Source organism: Mus pahari, chromosome 10, assembly GCF_900095145.1.
Source record: "Mus pahari chromosome 10, PAHARI_EIJ_v1.1, whole genome shotgun sequence".
Classification (NCBI taxonomy): domain Eukaryota; kingdom Metazoa; phylum Chordata; class Mammalia; order Rodentia; family Muridae; genus Mus; species Mus pahari.
In genome coordinates, this window is record NC_034599.1 from 112560368 (window position 1) to 112586607 (window position 26240).

Genomic DNA, 26240 nt, shown 5'->3' on the forward strand with positions numbered 1-26240 from the left:
GGAGAGGAGAGGAGAGGAGAGGAGAGGAGAGGAGAGGAGAGGGATGTTTTGAACACTTAGGTGCTGATCTGTGTGGTTGACTAAATGGGGAAATTAAAGCCCAATTCAGTGTCACTGGCATTTCCACGGAAGTTGTGGCTCAGCCTGGTCTATGACTGTCAGAGTCCTAGCCAGGTTCCCATTGAAAGCATTGAACCTTGCCCCGTGCATTCCAGGGGCTTCTCCCAAGGAGCACAGAGGATAAGAAGATGTACACAGGTGCTCCGGCGAGGGTGTGTGCCCAAGGCCAGAGTGTATGCAAGTGTGTCTGTGAGTGCACATGCCTGTGTAAATCAGGGGATTGTCAATAGAGGACAGCAATCTTCCAGTGTGACAGGAAAAAAGGTTAAGAAGGTCAGGGGCAGGAACTAACCCTCAAAACGCTGTCTGATCCCCTCTCCGTATGATTAGTGTGAATTTTTTTCTCCCACATGAAAAGGTATAACTTATCTAGGTGTTCAACTTGACCCACCTGGGAAGAGAAAACCTAGGCTAAAGAACTGGCTCTCTCAGATTTGCCTGTAGGCGTGTCTATGGGGGCCTTTTCTTGGCTGCCAATTGATGCAGGATGATCAAGGCCACTGTGGGGCTAAACACCAGCCTGGGAGCCACGCAAAACAACAGGGAGCCAGGTCCTTTATGGTTTCTGCTTCAGGTCCTGCCTCCAGGTGCTTTGCTTGGGTTCCTGTCCACACTTCCCTCAATAGTGGGTTGTGAGCTGGGCATTGTCTGCTCTCTCTATCTTGCGTGTGGCTAAGGTGTTTATCCCAGTAGCAGAGAAGAAAGTAGAGGCCTACACAGAGGAGCTATTTGGTAATAGGGTTTTCCAGGCGATGGAGAGTTAAGAGGAAGAAAGTTGGCAAGAAAAGTTAGATTGGGACATTAATGTTAACCATTGCAGGGCAGACTGTAATGTGAGGTAAGGAAGTCATTCCTGGGCTAGGCTGTGTCAGAGATAGGCTCTGGAGTCTTCTGTGTCAACAGAGGGTGACAGCCCTGGGCTGTGGAGTCAGAAGCAAGAGGTAAGAAAGGAGTGAGGTGTTCAGCACCAGGGACAGAGCTGCTGATCAGAAAGAAGGGAAGCAGACAGACTCTTAGCTGGGGATACCTCAAGGTCAGCACGTCCCAAAGGGGACCTCTTCCCTCCCCTCCCTTCCCTACACACACACACACACACACACACACACACACACACACACACACACACACACACACAGAGGCTCTTATCTTAAAAAAATCACAGCTTACCAAGGTAGCCTACCTTTAAGCCTGGAGTCGCCCTGTATCTGCTTCCCTTTCCTTATCTCCCAATCTTAATCTTGATCTCCTCCACAAAGAAAGGTCCTTATCATTAATCCCCTCCCCCACAACTGCTACCAACCTAGCTTAGGCCACCAATGAGGCAGGGTGCCTGTCTGTCTGTCTTACCAAATCCCCCCTCTCTCCCTGATCCCAAGCTCTGTCTGTTCCACTGTGGCCAAGGCAGCTGCAAAGCTGAGGGAACCTTGGAGCCAGCTTAGCACGTCTTACCATCCTGCGCTGGTTATAAGGGTCAGATTGGAGTGATCTGTTGTCATCTGTCGAGCCCTCTGACACCCTTGATTTTACCCTGGGTCTTCTCTCATTGGCGTTTTTGGGGGCTAAGGGTGATCCATTGTGGGAGTAGAGCGAGGTCGTGTCAATCCCCAGAGCTGCCAGCACCTGGGGAAAGAGTGATCGTTGTAGCCCACAGGATCTGACTGATCTTGGTGTTTGCGTGTCCCTACAACATGGCCATAGAGATAAGGGATCTGAGACCAAGAAGGTTGAGGGTTAGGATACAAGCAGTAGTGGGATTGGGCACCGGAAACGGGGATCACCTCCCTCCTTCAGCCCATGTGGTAGGTACCTTTCCTAGGCCCTCTCTAACAGTCACTGTGCAAGTCTAACGGCTGATGCTCAATGCAGCATTGTGGAGAAAGTGCCTTTGTCTTTCTGCTCCAGAGGCAGATATGGGAGCACAACCAGCTGATCCTCTTGCTTCTAAGTAGGGCTAACTCTGGTGCAGGTCACTGCCGGAGGTCCCCAGCGAGATCAGACAACATCTAACATTTAGTTGAGAACACTTTGTGGGTTAGTCCCATCCATTGTCTGATCATGATTGACTCACTTCCCTATGTCCTAATGATTCCTGAATAAAAAACTTAGAAAAAGCTCACTCATTCAGATTCTTTTGTGTGTAGGGTATGCGTGTGCATGTTCATGTAGGAGCACATGTGTGTGTGTGCATGTTTATATTAGACCTGTTTAGCTCATTTTTGTGACAAGGTCTCTCACTGGCCCAAAACTTACCAACAAGACTGAACCCCAGCCATCCACCTAACTGCCTCTCCAGCACTAGGATCAAAGCACACACCCGACTACTTTTTAAAAGATGGATTCTGGGAATTGAACTCAGGTCTTCATCCTTGCATGGCAGGCACTCTGTTGACAGCCAAAGTCCCAGCCTAGGGCCGGGAACCTGAGACAGCCCCTGAAATATGATTCATGCTTCTATAGAAGACTGTAACGGAAGACTCCTGTCCCAGGAGGGCCTGGGTAGCTGGCTCCACCCACCTCCTGGCTCCACCCACCTCCTGTTCCTTCTGCAACACCTCGAGGGCTTCCTTGAACTTCTTTTCCTTGGCTTCGATTTCTGCAATTGTTGCCTGGCTCTGCTCCTCATATGCCATGGTGACCACAGCCAAGATCAAATTGACCAGGTAGAATGATCCAAGGAAGATGACCAGCACAAAAAAGACCATGTACATTTTCCCAGAAGCCCGGAGTGTCTGGAGATTCAAGGGAAAGAAAAGAGGGCTCTGTGGGGGACACGTGGACCCTTGACGATCAGTTGATTTCCAGGGTGAGAAGAACCATGCAGTTGGCCCATCAAACATGGTGGTACGTGCCTGTAATCCCAGCACTTGGGATCAGAGGCAGGAGGGTCACCACAAGTTCCATGTGAACAAAGGCTACACAGTGAAGTCTCAAATAAATAAAACGAAGATACCTGCTGGTACAGCCGTTCCCAGGAGTCCTGCGTCATGAGACGGAACAGTGAGAGGAACGCCCACGCGAATGAATCAAAGCTGGTGTAGTTAAAATCCGGGTTGTCAGTTGTTTTCTGGCAGACATAATCATCAGGGCAGTGACTGTAGCGAGAGGAGAGAAGGCCCCCATGGAGCCGCCTTGCTGACTGGGTGCACAGCCACCATGACGTGGCCTTGCTGACTGGGAACAAGGTAATCTGGGGCAGTAAGAACATGGCAGGTTTGATGCCAAAGATCTGAGTTAAGAGTTCAGCCTGCAGCCTATTGATTGAGCATTTAGTGTGGGACTCAGTTTCCCTCATCTATAACGTGAGGATGCTCACACTTCTGTTCATTTTGCCTGTTGAGAGGAGTAGCGTGAAGGAGGCACAGCCGTAACTCAACCCCACTCTATATGGTGTCAAGCTCCTTGTCAGCGTTTACCAGGGAAAGGAAAGCCAGTGGTCACAAAACAGACTAAACCCCAAGCTTCCTGTCACCATCTCCAGAGTTAGCCATCAAGGAGGACTTACATCAGCCAAGTTCAGTGACAGATTATATAGCAATGAAAACATCACCTTCAACTTGCTAAGCGCTCGCTCTATGGCTCTCTCCTCCCCAAGCGCTTCACAGACAGTATAATGCCATCATCCCAACAGTTCTTACTTAAAGTAAGGGAGTAGGGTTCAGAGAGAAATCAGCTACTTGAACCCAGAGAACATCGGCATAGTCATTAAAATGGAGGCATGCCCTGGGCGTATCAGCCGCAGTCCCGGGTGCCATGCCTACAGGTAGCTGGTTGACACAAGGGAGACTCCATGTTTTATGTGCTTTTTGTTTCGTTCTGTTATTTTTTTGTCCTATTAGGGCTCTTTTTGATTGTTTGTGGTTTTGTTTTTTGTTTTGTGAGACTATATATATGTGAGCAGAATTGGGGGGATATGATTTAAATATATTGCATAAAAATTATTTTTTAAAAATAAAACTTTTAAATGGACGAGCTGGAAGACTCTATATGAAAATAAATAAATAAATAAAGGTCACCAGGTGTGTTTTTTGTACTCAGTCTCCATCTCGAGACCCTAGACCTCAGCTCCACTTTTGCCTTGAACCAGCCCCGGCCCCAGCCTTTCTGATCTGTCACCCGAAACTCTCCTGCTCTCTCTTCACCCCAACAGCCAAAGCAGGAGGCAGAGAGGAGGGACCTCCCTCTTAGCTCAGTTTCTTACTTCTGCCCTCCATGTGGGGTCACCTCCATCCAAGCACCACTGTTCACCTGTCTGTGAAGTATCATGCCCGCCCTTCAACATCAGACTCAAAACTGCCTCCAGGAAGTCCTCGCTGACCTTACAAGATTATCCATTGTGTTTATCCAGTCGATGGAACTTCTGATACAGCATATATTTCTACAGCACAATGTCTTTATGCACATATGAAAGAGACCAAAACACAACTGAAGCTATAGTCTGGATTCAGCCTGCCGGAATATTCTGCCTGGTCGACAAGATAGGTAGATATTTTGGGGGAGCTTGTCACCAAATTTCTGACTAGGGGCTAACACATAAAAATCAGAATTTCCCATCGCCCTCTGTTAAGCCAGCAGAGCTAGAAGCAGAGGGTGCCCATTTTCACATGACAACCAACAGCTGGCTGAGTGCTGTCTGCCCCTTCGATGGGGCATGAACTCTCAGTTGCCATGGTTCCTTCCCGGCCCTACTACTCATTTGTTATTATGCACCTGACCTCTGCGAGAATTTGAAATTGCAAAAATGTTATACATGTATTTCTTCCTGTTTACCCCCCCCACACAAAAAAACCCAAGAATGGAATAAGCTGTGGTGCTCATAACCCTTAATGCAAACACATTTGTTTCTTCTGGGAGCTGACCACCTGTCCTCCCTCCCTTTTGGTACCCACAATTCTTTGGGATATGACCCCGCCATTCTTTTCACTGGGAGGTGACGTCTGTTTACCAGCCCTCGGATGTACTGACTTGTGACTTCCTTTGGTCGAGGAGACACAGAGAGAATGTCACTTTGTGAAGTCAAGATTTCCACACTTTACTGTTTCCCTTGGAATCCCAAGTCTGCACAAGGACAGCTCGAGCCAGACTGCTGGGGATAAAAGACAATGGAGCACACAGACACCTGGCAGCAAATTCATCTGCTGCTCACAGATATATGAAGAAGCCAAATTCCAGCTGCTCCATGCTCGAGTGCTGAAGCACTGTGCCACGAGCTAAATGGTTGTTGTGTTAAATCATAAAACCCTGGAGTCATTTATTACATATCAGAATCTGACTAATGCACTTGCTATCTGTAGGATTGTGCCTATGCATGTATGTATGTGTGTGTGTGTGTGTGTGTGTTCATATGTTGTATGGGTCCATGTATGTTGAGGGCAGGGTTCCACACCAAACATCTTTCTCAGTTGCTCTCCACTTTGTTTTTTGAGACAATACCTCTCACTGAACTTGACGCTCATCGGTTGAGTTAAAATGGTTGTCTAACAAGCTCAGCAGCTCTGCCTGGCTCCAGTTCTCTGCCCCAAGGCCCTGCAGTGTTGTGACCACGGATCTGCACTCATGTGCCCAGCTTCCTATGTGGGTGCTAGGGATTCACTCTCCGGTCCTCGCCTTGTGCGGCAAGCACCCTATCAGCTGACCATGCTCACAGCTCCCCTCCCTGTGAGTTTTAAGATGGCAGCGTCTATGGTATTCATTAATACGTTTTCTTTGGGATTCTACAGTCTCTGCTCAGAGGATGCTATGGAGAAAGGATATTGGACACCAGTGCGGCTGCAGGATGTGTACTCACCCAGCATCAGACCCATTGCCACACAACAAGGGATCCGTAGTACCGGGCTTGAGGAAGATGTTTCCTAAGGAAAGGAAGAGATGGAGCCTCATGGTGTGTTCCCCTAATCTAGGCCTTGGGTGGCCAAGAGGACACGTCCCGCCTTCTGTCTAAGTGAAGTCAGCTCCTTTGCCTACAAGCCTTCGGAGGACGCCCCAGGATCCACACAACCTTCCAAGCCACTTGGAAGCTGCACAGAGCCAGAAAACCTTGCTTCTTTAGAGCTTGTTAGACTTTCCCCTGCTAGGATAGCTACAGGGATGTTCAGGGCTTTGCACCATGTCCCTGCAGCCACACGGTTCCGAGGTACCAGTGTTGGTCGCTGCAGCGGAATGTCCATCCACTCACCTGCCATTTCAGATGAGAGATTGCCAGTCTTGTGCGGATCTGTGCCGTTCTTAACGCATTTATTCTTGAGGTTCCCCTTGAAGAGCTGCAGGCCCACCAAGGCAAAGACGCTCAAGCAGAAGGCTGTGAGGATAGTCACGTCGGCCAGCTTCCTCACTGAGTGGATCAGGGCTCCCACGATGACCTTCAGTCCTGTGGGAAGATGACAGACATGCTCCCACATGCTGAAGTGCCACCCAGAGCACAGGTGTACACCCTGGCTGGCCCCCCTCACTGACTACACACAGGTGAGACACCCTTACACATTCCAGGCAACTTCAAACCCAGCTTCTCCATCTGCATCCTGAAATTGCCCACAGAGGCAAGTGGGCGGGGCCTGTCATCCTCATTATAAAGCCAATCAGCTGAGGCCCTGGGAAACACACCTCTTTATCATCTGAAGGCTAATCAGTGATTGACACTTGTGATTCAACTAAAATCCCCTGTTGGGGTGCAGAGCACATTGGTCAAGCACTCACCTAGCATGCACAAGACCTTGAGGTCTAGTCTCAGCACTGGGAAATTTATATTGAGTTGCAGCTGTATTCTCAGCTCTGTTCCAGCTGTGAGATTTTCACACTTTTCACTGGACAATCTGAGGAGATCAGAGCCAACTAGAGCTAGCTGCAAAGCTCCTCCCTTTAAAGAGGGACAAGGTTTGTTAATGGAAATTAGATTCTTTGCGGGGCTCAGTACACAGACAACAGAAAGTGGCCTGACCCTGGTAGCACTCTAGGATCCAACTGTGTCATTTTGGTGGAAAAATAATTGTCTTGGCAGCACACATGTGAGACCCTGTACCGAGTGATACATATGATGTCATGTGTGGCAGATTGTGTGACAACTGAAGATAAACCCATAGCATTGAGGAACTGACCTTCCTTTGCTTCTCACTTGAGATCAACCTTTACCTATGTTTCTTCTATGCTTAAAGCCTCATTTTCTTTATTAAATAGGCTAATAGTCAAGAGTCCCTGTCCTGGAACATGTGTGTTTATGTATGTATGTGTGTATGTGTGTGTGTGTCTCTGTGTATCCATGCATGTGTGCATATCAAAGAAGAGCTGTGGAAAGAACAGTTGCTCTGTTGGAGCAAATGACTGGGTAAAGCCGCTCACCTGGGATCACAGAGACAGTTTTCAGGGCTCTGAGAACTCGGAATGTCCGCAGGCCTGAGATTCCTCGGAGGTCTATCGCTGCACCCACATACCTGTAGAACCAACCGGAGGGCATTTCCTCAGGGAAAGGGCTCCAGGGTGCATGTAGCACACACAACGGGAATTCTAGAGGGAGGAGCCTTGGGAGACCCAGGACAGACTCGGTATTTCCAGCAGCATTGCCATCTACAGACTAACATGAATGCCCACTAAACCATCTGCAAGCTTGCTCAGAAGGAACCATTTCATGAGGTGAACAGCTGGATTTCAAACACACGGGCTTGGTGAACCTGCCTCCTCGGACATGATTTCTTGGGGTAGGAATGACCTGCGTTGTGTGTATGTATGTGTGTGTGTTATGTGTGTGTGTGTGTGTGTGTGTGTGTGTGTTTCTGACCTGCGTTGGCCAGTTGTTAGCACAGAACTGAGTCTTTGACTCGTCCCCATGAGCCTAGGATAAGTCCAATTATGTAGTCCAACACCCAGGCCATAAAACTCCACCAGAGGAAACTGGATTGAGATGAGGAGGTAGTCCAGATTATGAGCATGAACCCCGCTCCCAAATTCTACACCCCAAAGCCTACAGGAACACACATACCAGCTGAGGGAAACACTCACGCCAGGGTAATGACACTGAAGTCCAGCCAGTTCCAGGGATCTCGAAGATAAGTGAACTCATTTAGACAAAACCCTCTTGCCAGTATCTTTATCAGAGCCTCGAAGGTGTAAACGACAGTGAAGGCGTACCTGGGGGAAGGTGGAGAGAGGGACATTAACTCTGGGACAGAGGGGCCTCAGGAGCGTCCTCTGCCAGCAGTGAGAATGGAATCCCTGTGGCTCTTCCTTGGGAACACATACAAAGGCCATCGCCAAGGCGGATGAGGAGACAGTCAAAGAGTCACACAAGTGGATAGGGTAGGTGGAGAGAGAGTGAGAGCAAGGCTAGAAGGGGGAGGGGCTTGTGGCTGCGGCAGCCTGTGAAATGGACAGTGGACAATGTCAAGGGAAGGAGTGTCCTCCTGACCCATTGCGAGGCCCCAAACTATGGACGCTGTGGAGGCTAGGCACGGATCTCTGTTACTGTCCTCTTCCTGGTCCCTCCCTACTCTCTTTTCTTTTCTCACCATGCCATCCCATCCCGGGACAGCTGTGCTCCTGGCATCTGTTCTGTGGAAGAAAAAAAGAGCATCTGAGTTCACAGATGTTCTCTTAGCAGGATGGAGCAAGACAGAACTGGCTACCCCCAAACAGCCCCTTTGTCCCGCTGGGCCCCTTGTTAGGTTTTGATGTGAAGAGCTGAGGTTGGGAGGGAGGTGGTGCTTCTGGAATGTTTAGAATCCTTTGACCACCAGTGGTGGTGGCTGTCACACTCTGGCCACCATGAGCTCTACCTGAAGGCCCTGCTCACACAGGCTCCTCGGCGGTCCTCTCAGTGTCTGGTTCAGGAGGTCTAAGGTGGGAATCAAGGATTAGAACTTCTATCGTGTTCCCAGCTAATGAGCTGGCTGGGGGATCTCTGGCTCTGGGACTCGTGTGCACACATACATTGCACTTGATTCGGAGCTGGGGAGATGGCCTGGGTTGAGTTTGGATCCTCAGCACACCTGTAAAAAGCCTGAGCTTCTAATCCCAGCACTAGGCAAGTGGAGACAGGAGGATCCTTGGGATTCGCTGGCTGAATCCATGAGCTCTAGGCTCAACTAGAGAACCTGACTCAAAAAATAAGGTGGAGAGAAACTGAGAAGAAGCTGGACACCAGCCTCTATCATACGTGCACATACACCAACCCATACATGTGCACACGATATGAGTGTGTGCATGCGTACACATACACACACAAATAATTAAAACATTAGATTATAAACATGTGCTTTTGTGTGGAGAAATAGAAGAACTCTTGACTAAACATGCATTGAGCTCATCCTTCCCGAGAGCCCCTTCAGAATGACGGAGGATCTTTCAGAGACATAAACCCAGAAGGATTAATACAAGCTTCTCTGAAGAACCCTGAACAGTTCAGAACGTAGCGATGCTCAGGACTCCAGAGGGTGGGCGATGGGAGATGGAGGGGGCAGGGCTGGAAGGGCTGTTCTAGTGTCCGCAGGAAACAGCTGGCCTTCTGGACTTCACTGCGCCCTCAGTGAGGAATCTTCTAAGCCAGAGCTGGACAGGCGCCCATTCTCACGAACCAAGCAGCGGCTGAGGTTGTAAGGAGGGTTTCCAAGGAAAGGTAGGCGCCTCCTGCTCTGCCTCTGCTGCGTTCCTAGAAGGCAGTCAGACTCACGGCTCATGAAGTTCTACCCTGTTCTCCGTCTACCATGCTCTAGTTAAGTAGCTCAGGCTGGCCTTGAACTTGTGACCCTCCTATCTCAGCTTTCTGAGTGCTGGGATCACAGGTGTCCAACACCAGAGCCGCATTAGACGCCGCACATTTAGTAAGCCAAGGAGTATTGTGGATGTGAGGGATGTTTGAAATCAAAACCAAAACATGAGCCAGGCACAGTGGTGCAGTCCTGTAATCCCAGCCCTTGAGAGGACAAAGCAGGAGTATTGCGGTGATATATGAGCCAGGCTGGACTGTACATGCATATCAAGCCATCCAATGCTGTATGGCAACCCCCTGCCTCAGCAACATTGCCATCATTGAAATCAAACACCCAAGGTAACCAAAGAGGGGGTTAAAAGTAAAAAAGCATCCATGAAATAAAATCTAATGGAAGAGAAAAGGAACCTGCAATAGATATCTTTAGAGAGTTAAGAGGTGAGATAAACATTTCTTAAAACAAGAATAGAAGTCGACAAAAAAAAAAAAAAATTAAAGAACCAAACAGAACTTCTGAAAGTGAGATTGCAAATAAAGTTTTAGAAACCTCAGAAAATAAAACCCGAAGTAAGAATGGATAGAACAGAGATTGGAAATCAAGGAATTTGATTGCTATCAGGTCTGGAAAGAAAGAGACTGGAGGAAAATATCACAGGGGTTGTTCAAGGAGAAAACTTCCCCAAATGGAAAGACCCAAGGTTTTTTGGTTTTTTGTTTTGTTTTGTTTTGTTTTGATTTGTTTTGTTTTTTGGTTTTGGAGACAGGGTTTCTTTGTATAGTCCCGGCTGTCCTGGAATTCACTTTGTAGACCAGGCTGGCCTCGAACTCAGAAATCCGCCTGCCTCTGCCTCCTGAGTGCTGAGATTAAAGGTGTGTGCCACCACGCCTGGCTAAGACCCAAGTTTTTAAAACATGGGCAAGCATTCAGAAAAATGAATGAGACGTTTAAAAGGCCCTCACCACAGCAGAACTCTACGAAGTTTCAGATCATTCTGCACAAAGAAAAGCTTAACATTTTCTTGAGAGACTAAGAGAAAACCAAAACGCAACAGGCTACCTGCAAAGGATTGATGTCTTAGCTACTGCTTTATTGCTGCGAAGAGACATCGTGGCCAAGGCAACTTACAAGAGAAAATATTTAATTGGGGGCTTGCTTACAGTTTTAGAGAGTGAGTCCACGATCATGGCTGGGAAGAGGGTGGCAGGCATGGAGCTGGAGTGGTAGTTGAGAACTTACATCCTGACTCACTGGCAGGAAGCACTAAGAGAGCAAAGCTGGGGCTTTTGAACCTCCAAACCCATCCTCAGTGGCACACCTGCTCCAATAAAGCCATGCTGGCTAACTCCCTAAACACGCTGCGAACTAGAAACCAAATGTTCAAGGGTGTGAGCCTGTAGGAGCCTGTGGGAGCCATTCTTATTCAAACCACCACAGTGGAGGATAAAAACACCATTAGGTATTACAGAAGACACCTTGGCCTGGAAGATCAAAGCTTTTACACCTTTCCCACACAGAATCTGTCTGTTAGCCTAACTGTCAGAGATGAAGATAAACCCCTAGGCATGTGCAAACCTACAGTCATTTACTTCCTGCCTATGAAAATCCAGACTGACTGCCCCAGTACAACAAGAACACAATCAACAAACACCGGGAGCCAAGGAACAGAACAGGAAAAACTTCAGGAAAGATCTTTGCCAGGGATCTGTAGGTCAAGCTGAGCTGAGAGACCACGGAGAAGGAAGCGATTTCTCTGAGAGGAATGGAAACCGGATGATGGGCCAGCTAATGTATTCAAATGAGCAGAACAGCGAATAGAGTCCCTGGAGGAGGCTCTTGGGGACGAATGAGGGGTACATCGATAGAACACTGAGCAAAGGAAGAAATCCTTCTACGAACCAGGAGCATAGAAGCAGTGTGGGAGATGAAATCAGTAGGGCTAGAAGGATTGCTCAGTGGTTAAGGTCATGCACTGACTGCTCTCGCAAAGAGCCTGGGTTTAGTTCCCAGCACCCCTGTCAGGCAGCTCACAAACACCTGTAACTCCAGCTTCAGGGGATCTCACACCCCCTTCTGGTCTCCATGGGCACCTACACTCACACATGTGCTGACCCCCCCCCATATATATGTAAATAATAAATCTTTTAAAAATTGACAAAGCAGAACAGAGTGAGGAAGAAATGATGGTGGAGTCTCATGAAATCAAAAGACCTCTGTACACAGGATACTGGAGAGGCCAAAGGAGCGGTGAATCTTAGCCAACTGAAATCTGACAAGATATTAATTTATAGAATCCATAAAGAACCCCAAAACTTAGACAGTACAAAATCAAGTTGTTCAACCAATAAATAGACCCATCGACTGCACAGACAGGTCAAAAGAGAAACCACAGTGAGCGCATAAATGTTTGCTTTCCTTAGCCATCGGGGAACACAAACCAAGACTATGCTGCGACCCTGCTTTATCCAAGCCAGTGCACAGCACACAGGAGGTGGCAAGGATTTGGGGGACAGGATCTCTGTACCCTGTTGGTGGGAATGTAAGCAAACACTTTGGAAAACAGTATGGTGGATCCTCAAAAAGCAAACAGTAAAACTGTCATCTAATGTGACTCTTCCACTCCTAGGTCTGTAACCCAAACAGTCAGAGAGGCGCGTGCCCATCCATGTTTACTGAAGCCCTGTTTGCACTAAGCAATGTCACAGAATCAGCCTAGGTCCTCCTTAACAGCTAAATGAATAAGGCATGTGTGCGCCTGTGTGTGAGTCATGATTGAAATACCTTGTATGCACGTATGAGAATGTCATAGTGAAACCCATTGTTTTGTATAGTTAACACATAGTAATAGAATTTTTGAGAATATTGATGCAAATATAAAAGAATATGATGTGAGTGTGTATAGAAATGTCTATAATTTGTGTGACTGAGTAATTACAATCAAAATTTAATTTTAAAATGAAGGTCAGATCTAAAAGACTAATATTTTTCATGTGGAGAGAGTAGCCATGCTGGAGACCTCCTGAAGAAGTCTGCTCTGGCCAAATGGCTGCTTGAGCGGTCAGTGACATTCTTATTGGATTTGTTGCCCCCCCCATCCTTTTGTGTTTTCTAAATTATTACATTTTCGCTCCAAATTATAGGCTGTTGGGAAGCCTTGATGGATATTTCCAGCTTTTCAGATCAAATAGACCCAGAAATTATAGAGAAAGTTCTCTCTAAAGACTATGTTCAGAATTTCAGCCAAGGATGAGGACCTGGGTCTTCACTGTGGAGTGCTGGCAGCTCAGAGCCTCATTGGGCAACAGCAGGAGTGGAGGCGTGTCCTCCTCTTGGTGGGTATGGCGTCCGGTTGTAGCAGCTGGGTGTGATTTTAAATGTATGTGCAAATTCAGTTTTCTTAGGTAAAGAAAGGAGTATTAGGTAATGGGAAATAGCCTCTCTCTCTCTCTCTCTCTCTCTCTCTCTCTCTCTCTCTCTCTCTCTCTCTCTGTGTGTGTGTGTGTGTGTGTGTGTGTGTGTGTGTGTGTGNTCTCTCTCTCTCTCTCTCTGTGTGTGTGTGTGTGTGTGTGTGTGTGTGTGTGTGTGTGTCTCGTGCAGTCCTTGCCTTCCACTTTGTTTTGACAAAGCTATCTCGTCCACCACTGTGTGCACCAGGCTATGAGCATCCTCCTGTCTCCAGTAACGACACTGATCTTACAGACAGGTACACTATGGTGTGAGTTCTGGGGATGCAAACTCAGGTCTTTGCATGGAAAGCACTTGACGCATTTACCCAGCCTCTATACATTTTCATTGTTTTATATAATTATTTGACATAAAGGCCTAAGCTTTTAAAACTGGGCACCAGGATGAAGATGGTCATTGGGCGAGCCTTATTCTCTGTCATGGTTATTCTTAAGTATTTATCTGCTTCCATGGGCTTATCCGAGTGCCTTGCACCAGTCTCATGATGGGGTGATCCCCAGTGTCTTCATGGCAGAGTCTGTTCATCACCTGTATTTAAGACCCAGTGTTCTGGCTGCGGGATTTAGGTGTCTATTTTTGACATTATTATACTTCAGCAAGCCATCTTCAAAAAGATGATTCATTTTTGTAAACTGGGATATTATGAAAGGCAACAGTAACAGTGACAGATAAAACGGAACAAATGTGACCACTGTCAGGACAGGAGAACCCATTATTCAAGATAATCCATCCTCAGCTCCTTGCTAGCCAGCGGGAGCTGAATCAGTCCTTGGAGCACATAAGTAGCTTTTAAGGACACAAATATTATATGGTGTTAGTGTTCGCCTTATATTTTATATTTGAAAACAGTGCATTATAATTGAATCACACTGTTTTCTTTTGAGTCAGCTGATTGACTGAGAGAACAGTGAAAGACTTCAAATGACCGAAGAGAAGCATCCATGGGATGGGATGAGCTGAAGGGATCTGCAAAAGCAAATGAGGGTTTGGCGCTCCCAGGAGGCAGTAGGCAGAGTGTCCCAATGGGAATGACCCAAAGGGACAGTCTATGGATGACTACCAGCCAGCCTCAAGTATAAGAACAGATCATATAGGCTGGTGACATGAATCATCAGGGAATGATACTGTCACCAAGGTCGAGGAGCTGAGCTGGATTCTTGTAAACTACATAGTAGATGAAGAAAATCAACTCCTGAAAACTGACCTCTGACCTACAAACTCAGGGGGTGGAGGAAGAGGAAGAGGGAGAAGTGCACATAAATAAAGACTTTTACAGATCAAATAAAATACATACTAGCAAATTGAATCCAGGACAGGATCAATTGGAACCATTCAAACCAGATGAACAAGCCCATTCATCTAACCTATTCTCTTGATAAACATGACAGTACTGATAAATAGGAAAATACTGATTAAACAAAAATCACTCATTCATAACAAAATTTTGTCTTCCTGATTGCTGAGATGGCAGAGACTTGCACTAGAACTCTAGGTATGCCTGACAAATCATGCCTTCTTGAAGATGAGAACATATTTCTTTCAGGGTAAGCCTTCCCTGCAATCAACTGCTTTCTAGAACATCAGTATAACCAGGCTATCAAAGACCCTTCGGTGACTGTCAGTCCCAGCGTCTGAGGAGGTGAGAACATTCCACTAATACTTTAGCACATTCTCCCTCTTTAGTTTCTTGTTAACAAAAGAAGAGATTATAAATGGACTCCATATGTCTGTCTTGCCCAAGCAGACAGGCAAGGTGTGTGTGTGTGTGTGTGTGTGTGTGTGTGTGTGNGAGAGAGAGAGAGAGAGAGAGAGAGAGACTATTACCCATCAGATAATAGCCCTGAGCTAATGTTTCAGAGATACACAATGGGAAGCTAGGAAACAAGAAACACTGTATCTATCAGATAGATTGTATCAAGGCCAAGGCTATTCCATTGGCTTCTGTGTCTTGACTGGCTACAATTTATTTTCCTCCTAAAAAAATACACAATATGATATGTGGGGTGGGATCTATTCCAAGGATATGTATTCTCTTCTCTGGTCCCAGCAGCAAACAGCTAATGGTGTCCAGCTCCCACTCTGAAGGTCACCAGAGCTACTCTGGTGTTTCCACAAGGCCAAAGACTCTCAACCTTGTCCCGAGTTGGAACCAGAAAGGAATAGTTCTGCTTCTTTTAAAAGTGTGTTTATAAAAGAAGTTATGTAAATAATTTAGTTAATATGGAGCCTAATAAAGAATGTTCTTAATAATCATTGGGAATGAAAACTGACACAGCTTTGGAATGTGATTTGGCAATACTGTGAAAATTAATGTTATACTGGCTGAGAGCATAGCTCTGGCAGAGGGGATGCCTAGCGTGCACACGCCTGAGGTCAATTCTATGTAAACGGGGTGGGGAAGAACACACGTGGAGTCCCCAGTACTCAGGAGTTGCAGGCAGGCCAATCAGACACTCAAGGCCACACGGGGGGATGTGTCAAGGCCATTCTGCAATACATGAGACCCAGTCTCAAAAGAAAAAAATTAAATTATATGCCCATTGGTCCAGGAACGTCTACTTCTAAAAACTCATCTCTCAAATTTTGTTGCATTAGCTGTACAAAGATATGTGCACAAGACTATTCATCAAAGAATTAACTGTATCACAAAAATATAAGGACTCTTAGGATGATTAGAGCTTCTCATAGAGAATAGTTCGCGTCAGCCTCTCCTGGGCGGAAGACCCATCCATCCAACTTCTACAAAACCAATTGCTGCTGGGATACTTTAGTGAGATTTCACTGAATCTATAGATAAATTTGGGCAGCGCTAACAATTTAATAATAGTAATCTCCTCATCCATTATCACAAGACACATTTAAATTTATATAAGTACTTTAAATTTCTCTCAATAATGATTTTTCATTTTTTCAGTACAAAGGTCCTGGGCGTATATTTTGCGGCACCGCTCGAGTCGATACGCCCTGCTTCGCTTCTTATCTCTTCTCCGGTTACTAATTTCTGCTCACTTTTCACTATTCTATGCCAGCCACTCTTTAGCCTCAGCTGATATTAAGATGCCACACTTTTGAACCATAAATCGCCTCCTGAGTCCCCGTAGGCTCCGATTAAATTTGTTTTTAATCATTTCGTCCCCAGCGTTTCTGCAGCTTTAGTTTGTAATTGTCTTTCTTACAAGAGTACTTTAAGAGTGCTCTAAAGCAACCAAGTGTAAAGATTTCCTCTCCTCCCCTACCCAGTTTCCTGCCCTGTTCTAATTTTCTTGCAGAATGACAAGGGAATTTGTTGTTACTGTTGCTGTGTGGAACTTACTGGGTTGGGTCTTGTGGCTGTTGTTTTGTTTTGGGATGGGCTACGGTGAGGTTAACTTGTATTGTCTTGTGACTTAGATGTTCTGCAATGCCATGAACCAGATGCAACCTATTCCTGTCCCTTCTGCACCTTTACAGACTTTTTACACAGCATCTGTTACAGGCAAAGAGAACCGCAGCTCTTCAGGCCCTCTAATGGCTTTCTTTAATCCCTCTCACATTCGTGGGTAAATATTGTAAATATTGTTCCCACATCATTCACTGCAAAGCTCTAACTTGCCCCATGTTTAGCGTTCAGAGTGTCATGTTTTGCTGGCTCCCTGCCCTTTGCTATAAGATCCACTTCTTCTGGTCATGGTTCCTGCTAGCTTTCTGTCTGTCCTTCCTTACGTGTTTGTCCATTCTTTGGTTCTGTTTGCTTTGAGACAGGTTATGTGGCCCAGGCTGGTCTAGAACTCGCTATGTTGCTCAGGCTGGCCTTGGACTCCTGCTCCCCCTGCCTCTGCTTCCTGAGTGCTGGGGTGGTAGGTGTGTGTTACCAAGCCTGGCTTTCCCCCATTCTTTAAACCTCTCTGTATCATCTTTGTGGGGGATGTGGGTGTACGCCCACGTGTGCAGGTGCAATCCGTGCACATGCGGACATGGAGACCAGAGGTCAACGCTAGCCATCACTCTTTGGGAGGAGGAGGACATCCAACTTGTGTTTTTGAGGCAGGGTCTCTCACGGTCCTGGAACTCGCTAGGCTGGCTGGCCAGTGAGCCCCAGGGTCTGCTTGTCTCTGGCTCCCCAGCATTGTGCTACCACATCTAACTTCTTACATACTGCGGGGAAACACCACCTCAAGACTATTAAAAGAAAAAGTTTTACATTTATTCTACCTGTTCCCCATACCTACCCTATCTTACACCTATATGCATCTAGAGACAAGCAGAGGACCTTTTAACTAAGTAGGCTCTGGGATGAAACTCAGGCCTTTGAACTTAGCACCTAGCATCCTTCCCACCCAGCCATCTTTCTGGTCCCCCGGCATGTCTTTTGGATTTCGGGAAGCAGTGGCCCGTGACTGCCTCTCCCCCATATCCCGTCTCCTTCTGCTCTGGGTGTTTCTCTGTTTGTGTCCTGCCAACTTTTCCAGGGACTTTGGAGCTTGCAGTGGGTAAATGCCCAGGGTCTCACGTCGCCTCTCAGTCTGCGGCGTGGCTTGAGGACAGCCGGCCTGCACAGGGGCTTGCTGTTCCTCCACGGGCTTTTGGTCTTCCAGCTTGTTTTAACATCTCTGTGCCTGGGTCGCCTTCCCTCCTGCCTTTGTTCTGGTGTTTATTCTGTTCCTACGCCCACGCTGTCGCTGTGCTGGCTTTGTGAGAGGGTAAAACATATGCATCCTGTCTTCTGTATTTAACCACAGTCCCTAGGTGACTCCCAAATGACTCCCACTGAGAAGAGAAATGCTCACACTAGAAGTTCCAAATGACAGAAAATCGAAAAGCAATATCATCTTAGCCATATAAAATATGAGCTTTATAATTTACCTAGGCATTATATTCTGGTTTATATTTTGTAGGACTCATTTATGCACTGCTCATTTCTTTTGAATTTTAAATTATTATTATTATTATTATTATTATTATTATTATTATTATTATTATTTTGGACAGTCTTACTCTAGCCAATGCTGATCTGGAACTCTCTACACAGATCAAAATTGCCTTGAACTTGTCATGATCCTCCTGCCTCAGCCTCCCAAGTGCTGGGATTATAGTCTTATGCCACTACTTCAGGGTTACAAATTGTTTTTGTTTTTTTTTTTTATTTTTTTAAATGCATCTCACAAGGACACACAAAGCACAATAAACAAGTACAGTATGGACAGTAAAGTTGTCACTGTAAAGTGAAGGCTTTGCTAATCAGACTAGTTGTAAGTAAATGTCATCTGCTGGGTGCCTTGGTTCCTCATGGGAGGCTGGACAGGGGCCTGGCATGGTGAGGGGATGGGAAGGGGCCCTTTGGGCTGTAAGGGGCTGTCTTCTCCTGCATCCTCACAGGGCATGGAGAAAAGGGTTTCTCTTCCTTGCTTAGCAGATAAATTCTATTTGCTACCCTAACCCCAATCCTAGTGACCTCACGGATAGCCTTAGCCACCTCCTTGAGGGCCTCTATGTAGTAACATAAAGTGTCAAGGTCCCAGCTTACAAATCAGGGGACAGGGTATCATTCTGTGTGACAGCTGTCTGTGTCCCAAAATGGGATGGCTCAACACTTTTCAGTCCCCACTGGATCACACACTCCTCTGTCTCAGGGCTTATTTCACTTCTATTTTTAACCCTGTTATGCTGTGGTTTGAAAGTGACTGGGTGTAGTAACTGATATGTGCAGTTCCAGCCCTGACCCCAGCACTTGAGAGATGTGTCATACACTCTCATGGTACCAGGACAGACACAAGTTCAAGGCTAACCTAAGGCACATAGCAAGTTCAAAGCCAGCCTGGGCTTCATGACACCGTCTCAAAATAAAACATATTTTGCAGATTTAATTCATTTCATATATTTTAGATTATTTGCTACATATTTACTAATCAACTTTTATGTGTGCGCACCCGCACATGCATATGAGTGCATGTGTGTCATAACATGTGAGTGAGGGTCAAAGGACAACCTACGGAATCACTAGATTGGTTCCAGAGACTGACTCTAGTCAGCTTGGGCAGCAAGTGTCTTTAACTGTCTTATCTGCTCGCAGTTCATATATTCCCAAGGTGAGTGTTTGGGGGGTAACTGGCATTCGATGAGATCACGGGGGTGGGCGGGGGAAGGCCTCTGTGGTGGCTTCCTAAGAAGACAAGACTGGGCCGCCTTGTTTACTGTCTCCTTGTGCTGTGATGCCGCAGGTTGGTCCTTACCAGAGGCCTCGCGGGTGCTGGTGCCATGGTGATCTTGGATTCCTCACCCCTCGGTAACTGTGAGTCAACAAACAGGATCCACAGATTCTTGCGCCTTGGGCATTTTCTTACAGCAGGAAGTAGACGAGACTCCAAGCAAAACTGCCTTCCTTGCCTTCAGGCTTTGTATTAATGGAATCATAATTATAGACTCTTCTAGTTTTGGCCAGCATCCTGAGGTTTATCTACATTCATTGTTACTTGTCTAAGCTATAGTGTATTCTACAAACGCACACTTGGTACACTGAACAGTCCTGGGCATTTGAGTGATTGACCGTTTTCATTGTAAGTAATGTCCACGGGTGTCCTCAGATCTGGGTCTTGGTGCCCACGGGTAGTAATTTGGTTGTGTGTGGACACCTGAGCGTAACAGAAGAGCACACTGTACAGACACCATTCTCTTTACTGATTGGTAGCCGCTGCTATCAATCACATCCCAAATTGGTGCTCTGCTCACGTCCAGCCCAGCAGCTTCTGGCTCTCCATATCTTCCCAGATACTTGGAATGGCCACACCTCAAGCTTTCCATTACTCAATGAATGTCTAGTAATCTTTCACTGTAATTTAACTTTGCCTTCCTTAATTTAAAAAAAAAAAAATAGAAACATTCAGGAGTTAATAGAACATTTGGATTGGGCTGTTACGTTTTTCAAATTTGACTTTTAGAGATGGGTCATGGCTCTGGGTGTGAGCTGGCCCAGGCGTCTTCTTTCTCTTGAGAGTGATCTCCTGGGTTCTTTCAACCTGTGGGCTGCAACCCCTCTGGGGGTCAAATGACCCTTTCCCGGGGTCACCTAAGTCAATCATGATATTTACCTTATGATTCATAACAGTAGCAAAATTACAGTTATGAAGTAGCAACAAAAATAACTTTAATGTTGCTAAGTAGCTCACCACCACATGAGGAGCTTTTTAAATGATTGCTGCATTAGGAAGGTTGAGAGCCACTGCTCTAGGAGGTAGCGAGATGGTTCAGCAGTTATGAGCACTTGCTCCTCTTAGAGTGAACCTGGGTTCCCGGCACCCATTTCAGGCAGCTCACAACCATCTTTAACCTCAACTTCGGGAGATCCTCTGCCCTCTGCTGGCCTCTGTGGGTACTGCACTGGGGTGTGCATATGCTCAGATCCACATAAATCTTTTTTTTGGTTTGTTTTGTTTTGGTTTGGTTTTGGTTTTGTTTTTTTTATTTTTTTGAGACAGGATTTCTCTGGGTAGCCCTAGCTGTCCTCCTGGAACTCACTCTGTAGACCAGGCTGGCCTCGAACTCAGAAATCCGCCTGCCTCTGCCTCCCAAGTGCTAGGATTAAAGGCATGCACCACCACTGCCCAGCTTCCCACATAAATCTTAAACAGTTATTATCGTCAGATGAAACAAAAATTCTTAGTTTTAGTATACCAAGGTGTACCTGTTTTTTCTCCTGGTTAGTGTTTCTTATATCATATGTAATAAGGCTTTCCCTACCCTGAGGGCATAAAGACATTCCTCTGTTTTTTTGTCTCCGTATACCTTTGTATTTCACCAAGAAATGGAGAGCTGACTCCAGTGTATGGTGCTGAGTTCCTTACTTGGTTTGATTATTCCTTTAGGTCTCCTGATTCTTCACTGCCCTTCACTGCAGACTGCCCCCCCCACCCCCGTTCTGTGGAGTGACCTTTATCACAGGTCAAATGCCTGCACACACATACTGCTGCTCTGTTTAGAGTCTGGCTAACCTCGCAGCAATGGCTTCGTCGTTCAATTTGACCCCAGTGGGGTGATTTCTCCTTCCTTGTTTCCTTTCTCAGAAGTGTCTTGGCTATAATTTACTCTTTGTATTTCCACATACATTTCAGAGTCAGTGTGCCAAATAATACCATAAATGCTTATTGAGTCGGCATTGGAAATCTCACTAAATTGATTAGTCATCTGTGCAGTTTCTACAATATTGAGACTTGGAGTCTAGCAACATAACATTATCTCCCCGTTTTGGGGGGTTGTTTCTGTAATTTACTCAATGTTTTGATATCCTTTTCTTTCCCCCCTAGGAGCTTGATATTTTGAAATGCCAGTGTAAAGGATACTTCAAAAATTATCTTATTTCCAGCTTGTGACTGCTACAAACATACATAGCTGATTAATGTATATTAATTCACACAGCTATCTTGATGTTTATAGTCTTATTAATTCCGGTAGATTTTAAAGATCTATTCTTGTAATTATGTATGTGTGTGTGTGTGTGTGTGTTATATGTGTGTTCACACTCATGTGAGCATGGGTGTGTGCATGCACGCACACACAGTTGCCAGTTGCCCAGTGTGAGTGTCAGGAACGGAACCCCAGCCCTGTGGGAGAGGCTCTGCTGACCCAGCTCTAATGCTAACAGTGTCTCTCTAGGTTATGTTGGATATTTTAGGTGCTCTACATACTTTTCTGTAAGGTACAACATGTCTGTGAACAGATCCTGGAGCCACGGCTCAGAGATCCTTCTTTGCTCCTGTCTCTTCAAGAGCAGACCTTTACATGCTGTGTGTGTGTGTGTGTGTGTGTGTGTGTGTGTGTGTAGCTGGAAGGACTCACCTGCTCAGGGCATTGGAGTCTAATGAAATCAGACCCTCTAGGCATCTGAGTTTTAAAAGACCTTCTTAAAGTTCTAAAGTGGAGTTAAGGTTGATAACCACTAATCTGCACTGCCTTGAAGTTTAAAATCATGCATGTACTTGGCAGAACGGTACACAGAAGAAACCTGACCATTGCAAAGTCAGGCGACAGAATTCAGACTTGTCTAAATGAAAGCTGGCAAGGTCTACAGAAAGAAGAGGAAAAGGCTTCCAAGAGGGAGAAGACACAGGAAGGGTGGTGACGATACTCACTCGACTTTCTCTGGAAGATCAGTTTGGGTCATGCACACACAGTTGACCAAAATAGTGACCGTGATAAATATGGAGAACCAGCTGTGAGGTCCATGTTAAGGAAGCGAGAGAGAGTTACCATCATCCCCCAGTCTCAGATCACCTTGCTGTTGATGGAGATGTTGGCAACTCAGCTAATTTCAGCTTTGTGGTCTTGCCACGAGGTTTCTGCTCACACCTGTTGAGCGCCTAGCCCATGCTGAGAGCACTGTCTTTATAATTAGTAGAAGCAGTTGTAACAGCAGTAATGAGTGTTGGACATTAAACCCAAGGCCTCTCACTAGGCAAAGACTTTACCACTGGGCCAAATCCCCAAACCTTGTCCAAATTATGCCAAATGCCATTAACCCACGGGTAGCTTTTATCATTTACATTTAGGATCTGGGCAAACAGCATGATGAGTCTTAAATAGCCTGCCTGAATTGTGTTGTATCCTGCAGCCTGGTAACCATAGTAACCAGGTGGCGGGTATTTTTTTTTATGAATATTAGTTTATTTAGATTGTTTTCCTAAGCTGAGATCAGCCACATTGAAGCAATGGATTCTGGATAGGGATGACCAAAGCAGGCTCAGGAAGTGAAATCTTGATTCTGGGAGGATATCCCAAGGAGAATAGGGTGTTACTGGCCAAAGAGAGACTCTTAGGAGTGGAGGTTTGGCTCAGGGATACTGGAAAGTGGAGGGAGGTTTTGAAGGGACGGAAGGAGCACGGGGAGTGAACAGACCTCTCTCAGGCAGACGCGCTCAGTATGTGCTCCTACGGTCCCTGGTAAAGGAACCCCCCTAACCAAAGAGAAGCTTCGCCTACCGGGGAAGGACAGCACTCACCCCTCCTCATTTCAACTCAAGCAGAAACAGGAAAACCATTTTAGTTTTCTGGAGATACCTGTCTTGTTTTTGTTTTACAGTTACTCAGGAAAACACCTATCAGAAGAGGGAAATTGTTCCAAGGAAACCACATCCACTAATATGCAATTAAGAAATATGTTCACATAGTCGGAAACTTAACCCAAGGATGAAAATTAAAACTTGCCTCTTTAGTTCTGCGAACAAGTCATATGATATCCCCGGTCTATGAAGGGTGTTCACAAAAATGCCACTGGAATTATAACCTTGAGTGAAATATTATTATTGGAGTGCAGATCCCACACCTTGAAGAATCTTGTTTGGGGCTGTAGCCATCAAACTGCTAAGTCTATCTGCATGTGCGTGGTGAGGAGACCCTTCCGTGGAATTCTGACTAGCTGACATTCCCCCAGGTAATTAACCACTCACGGATCTCAAGGCAGAAGGACTATTCCGGGTTCACTTGGTTGTTGGTAGAAATCGTATTTCTAATTAGCTGTTGTTTACTGATGTCTGTATAATTCGGCTGGGACCCACAGAGGACCCCAGCTGCGTTGGCTCATTGTATACATCTTCTTTTAAGGCATAAAGAGCAGTTTTGGTGAGCAGTGTAATTAAAAAAAATTATTATTCTCTCATGTATGGAATTCCAACTGCAGTTTTTTCTCCCTTACTGCCCACCCAGTATCTCTCCTCCCTCTTCTCTCCCCCAGATTCATCCCAGCCCCCCTCAGAAAATAGCAGGCCTCCCAGAGACATTGATCAACCACCGACTAATAAGCTACATTGTATCAAGGCTGGATAAAGCAGCCCAGTAGGAGGAGAATTCTTAAGGAGTGGGATGGAGAAAGTGTGTGTAACATCTTGAATCTCAGTAATACTATTTCTTTAAACATATTTTAAAAACAAAATCTTATGTTTTGTTTTATGTAGAAAATAACATTTATATAGCAAATAGACTATAATAGATTGACTTGGCATAGTTTTAAACAGAAGAACACCTGGAAAGAATTCAGGTTACCAGACCCCCTTGCCTTCGAATGACTTTTTAAAAATTTCTCAAAGTAACAAATGTTCCCAGTGACGGGTCACATCTGATCCCAGTGCACCAAAGAATGAAGAAATTTAAAAGAAAACCCAGCTTTCCCACTTGTGCCTGCTGGAGTCTTTGTGATGCAAAACTGGGTCTTGCTGCTACAATGTCTAGAAGTCGAATTCAAAGGTATTTTCAAAACAACAACATTTTGCCAGAGTCGAGATGGCCGGCTGAGAGAGTTGTTACCTTAAGCTGTGTCTGTTCACTTGCTGTCTGCTTTCTGGCTGAAGACACTGCCTGCGACTACTGGAGACTGGACCTCTTAACTAGCTGTGTGACCCTGGCGTTTCTGAAATGCCTCTGAGTGTTGGTCTCATTATCTGTAGAATGAGGTGCTGCTAATCCTTTCTAAGGCACTTGTACCTGTGACAGTGTTGACACTTGGAAGGTACTTGGCCACTGGGGGGCCTGCGATTATCATGAAGTATTCTGAAGAATCTAAAATCCCAAGATTCAATTCAGAAAATTGAATTCCTATTGAGTAAGCCATAGAGATATCCACGGCGAGAGAAAACGGGCTGTATGCCATCAGCAGGGCGGTTACACAGTGAGTGTGTGGAAGGGTCTATGCCAGGCTTCTTAGCTCAGGCACCAATTTACCAGGCTATTCCACAGTGGCTGGGGTTATCTAAGGAAAGAATAAATCCCTTTCTACTAACCAGCACTCGGGTACAGAGGCTGGCTACCATCTGTCCTGCAATGGGGCAAGGCTGTTCTGAATATGAACTTTCCAGAAACCCGGGCTGCACTTGATGCTGAGAATTCCAGGTTTGAAAGATGCTTGGAAGCCAAGCCTAAGTCAGCACCGAAGGTGACTTCTAACGCTTCCCAAAGGAGCCAAGGTTACACAGATCAGGGACTGATATGTCTAAGTACGCTTCCTTGGGGCAGGAACCTCGGGCAAACTATATCTTTAACCTGCCCATAGCTCATGATATTGCCAGTGCCCAGGATGAATGAGGTTCCCATGGAAAACGACCAGGGTATTGCTTGTAATAGAATGTTCTCTTTGCTGTCTAGGAGGCATTTCTCTGTTGTGTAATGACTAACCACCCCCAGCATGGTCAAGGATAGTGTGGCAGCTCGCACCTGTGTATCTGGCCAAAGAGCCTTGATGTCTTCTAACCAGCCATTACCTCACGGGGAAAGCAGGCTGCTTGATGGTATGGGTATGCCTGGGGCATCAGTAAAACTCACACCAAGAAACAGGACATTTGAGTGCTCCCTGTGTGGTACCACAAACCGTGCTTTCAACGTGATGATGTCACTGTCTGGGGATTCCACCGGAGGAAGGCTCTGCTGCTGAATTCTAAGGAAGGCGCCGGACACCACAGGCAGAGCATGCGTCCGAAGGAAGGAAAGCAAACTTCAAAGGATACGAGTGGACGGACACTTTGATGGCTGTTCTTCTGATCAGGTTGAAGGGACTGAAGAGCCACAGGGCCCAAGTGGCACTGAATCTGGAAATGGTCCTGCTTTTATCCAACACTATGAACGTCTAGAACAAAGCAAAACACACACGGGCTCCGTGAGAAACGAGAATCTGGAGTGGCCTCCTGGTAGAAGCCTGAGCAAGACCTGTTGGAAAAACCAGAGCTCATTGACCTTCTAGAGGAGGGGCAGAGAGTTAGAGGATGGGGGAGCAGAGGCCACATTCCCCACCCCTCTCCACAGGAATCTGGACTTCATGGCTAACGGTGAACAACGGGCAAGACCACTGAGAGTGCTTCATGGTCAGGCTGCTCACTCAAGGCCTGGATACATGCTGCACGCCAGGGCAGGATTCTGACTACAGGTGGTTGAGCTCAGTTGCATTCAATCCAACGTGTGTGTGTGTGTGTGTGTGTGTGTGTGTGTGTGTGTATGTGTGTGTGTGTGTGTGCT

At 46.2% G+C, this 26240-nt stretch overlaps 1 protein-coding gene across 3 annotated transcripts in view; it reads right to left on the minus strand.

The window, feature by feature from the left end:
* The window catches only part of Scn10a (sodium voltage-gated channel alpha subunit 10), a 105622-nt gene that overhangs the window by 54042 nt on the left and 25340 nt on the right, over window positions 1-26240 (minus strand). For all 3 annotated transcript variants that reach the window (XM_021207597.1, XM_021207599.1, XM_021207598.1), the window contains 9 exons: window positions 25736-25854; window positions 22376-22456; window positions 8107-8235; window positions 7450-7541; window positions 6293-6484; window positions 5906-5969; window positions 3071-3212; window positions 2652-2849; window positions 1570-1740 (listed from right to left, as the gene is read on the minus strand). In XM_021207597.1, coding sequence (XP_021063256.1) covers window positions 1570-1740; window positions 2652-2849; window positions 3071-3212; window positions 5906-5969; window positions 6293-6484; window positions 7450-7541; window positions 8107-8235; window positions 22376-22456; window positions 25736-25854 — 1188 coding nt within the window. The remainder of the gene's footprint in view (window positions 1-1569; window positions 1741-2651; window positions 2850-3070; window positions 3213-5905; window positions 5970-6292; window positions 6485-7449; window positions 7542-8106; window positions 8236-22375; window positions 22457-25735; window positions 25855-26240) is intronic.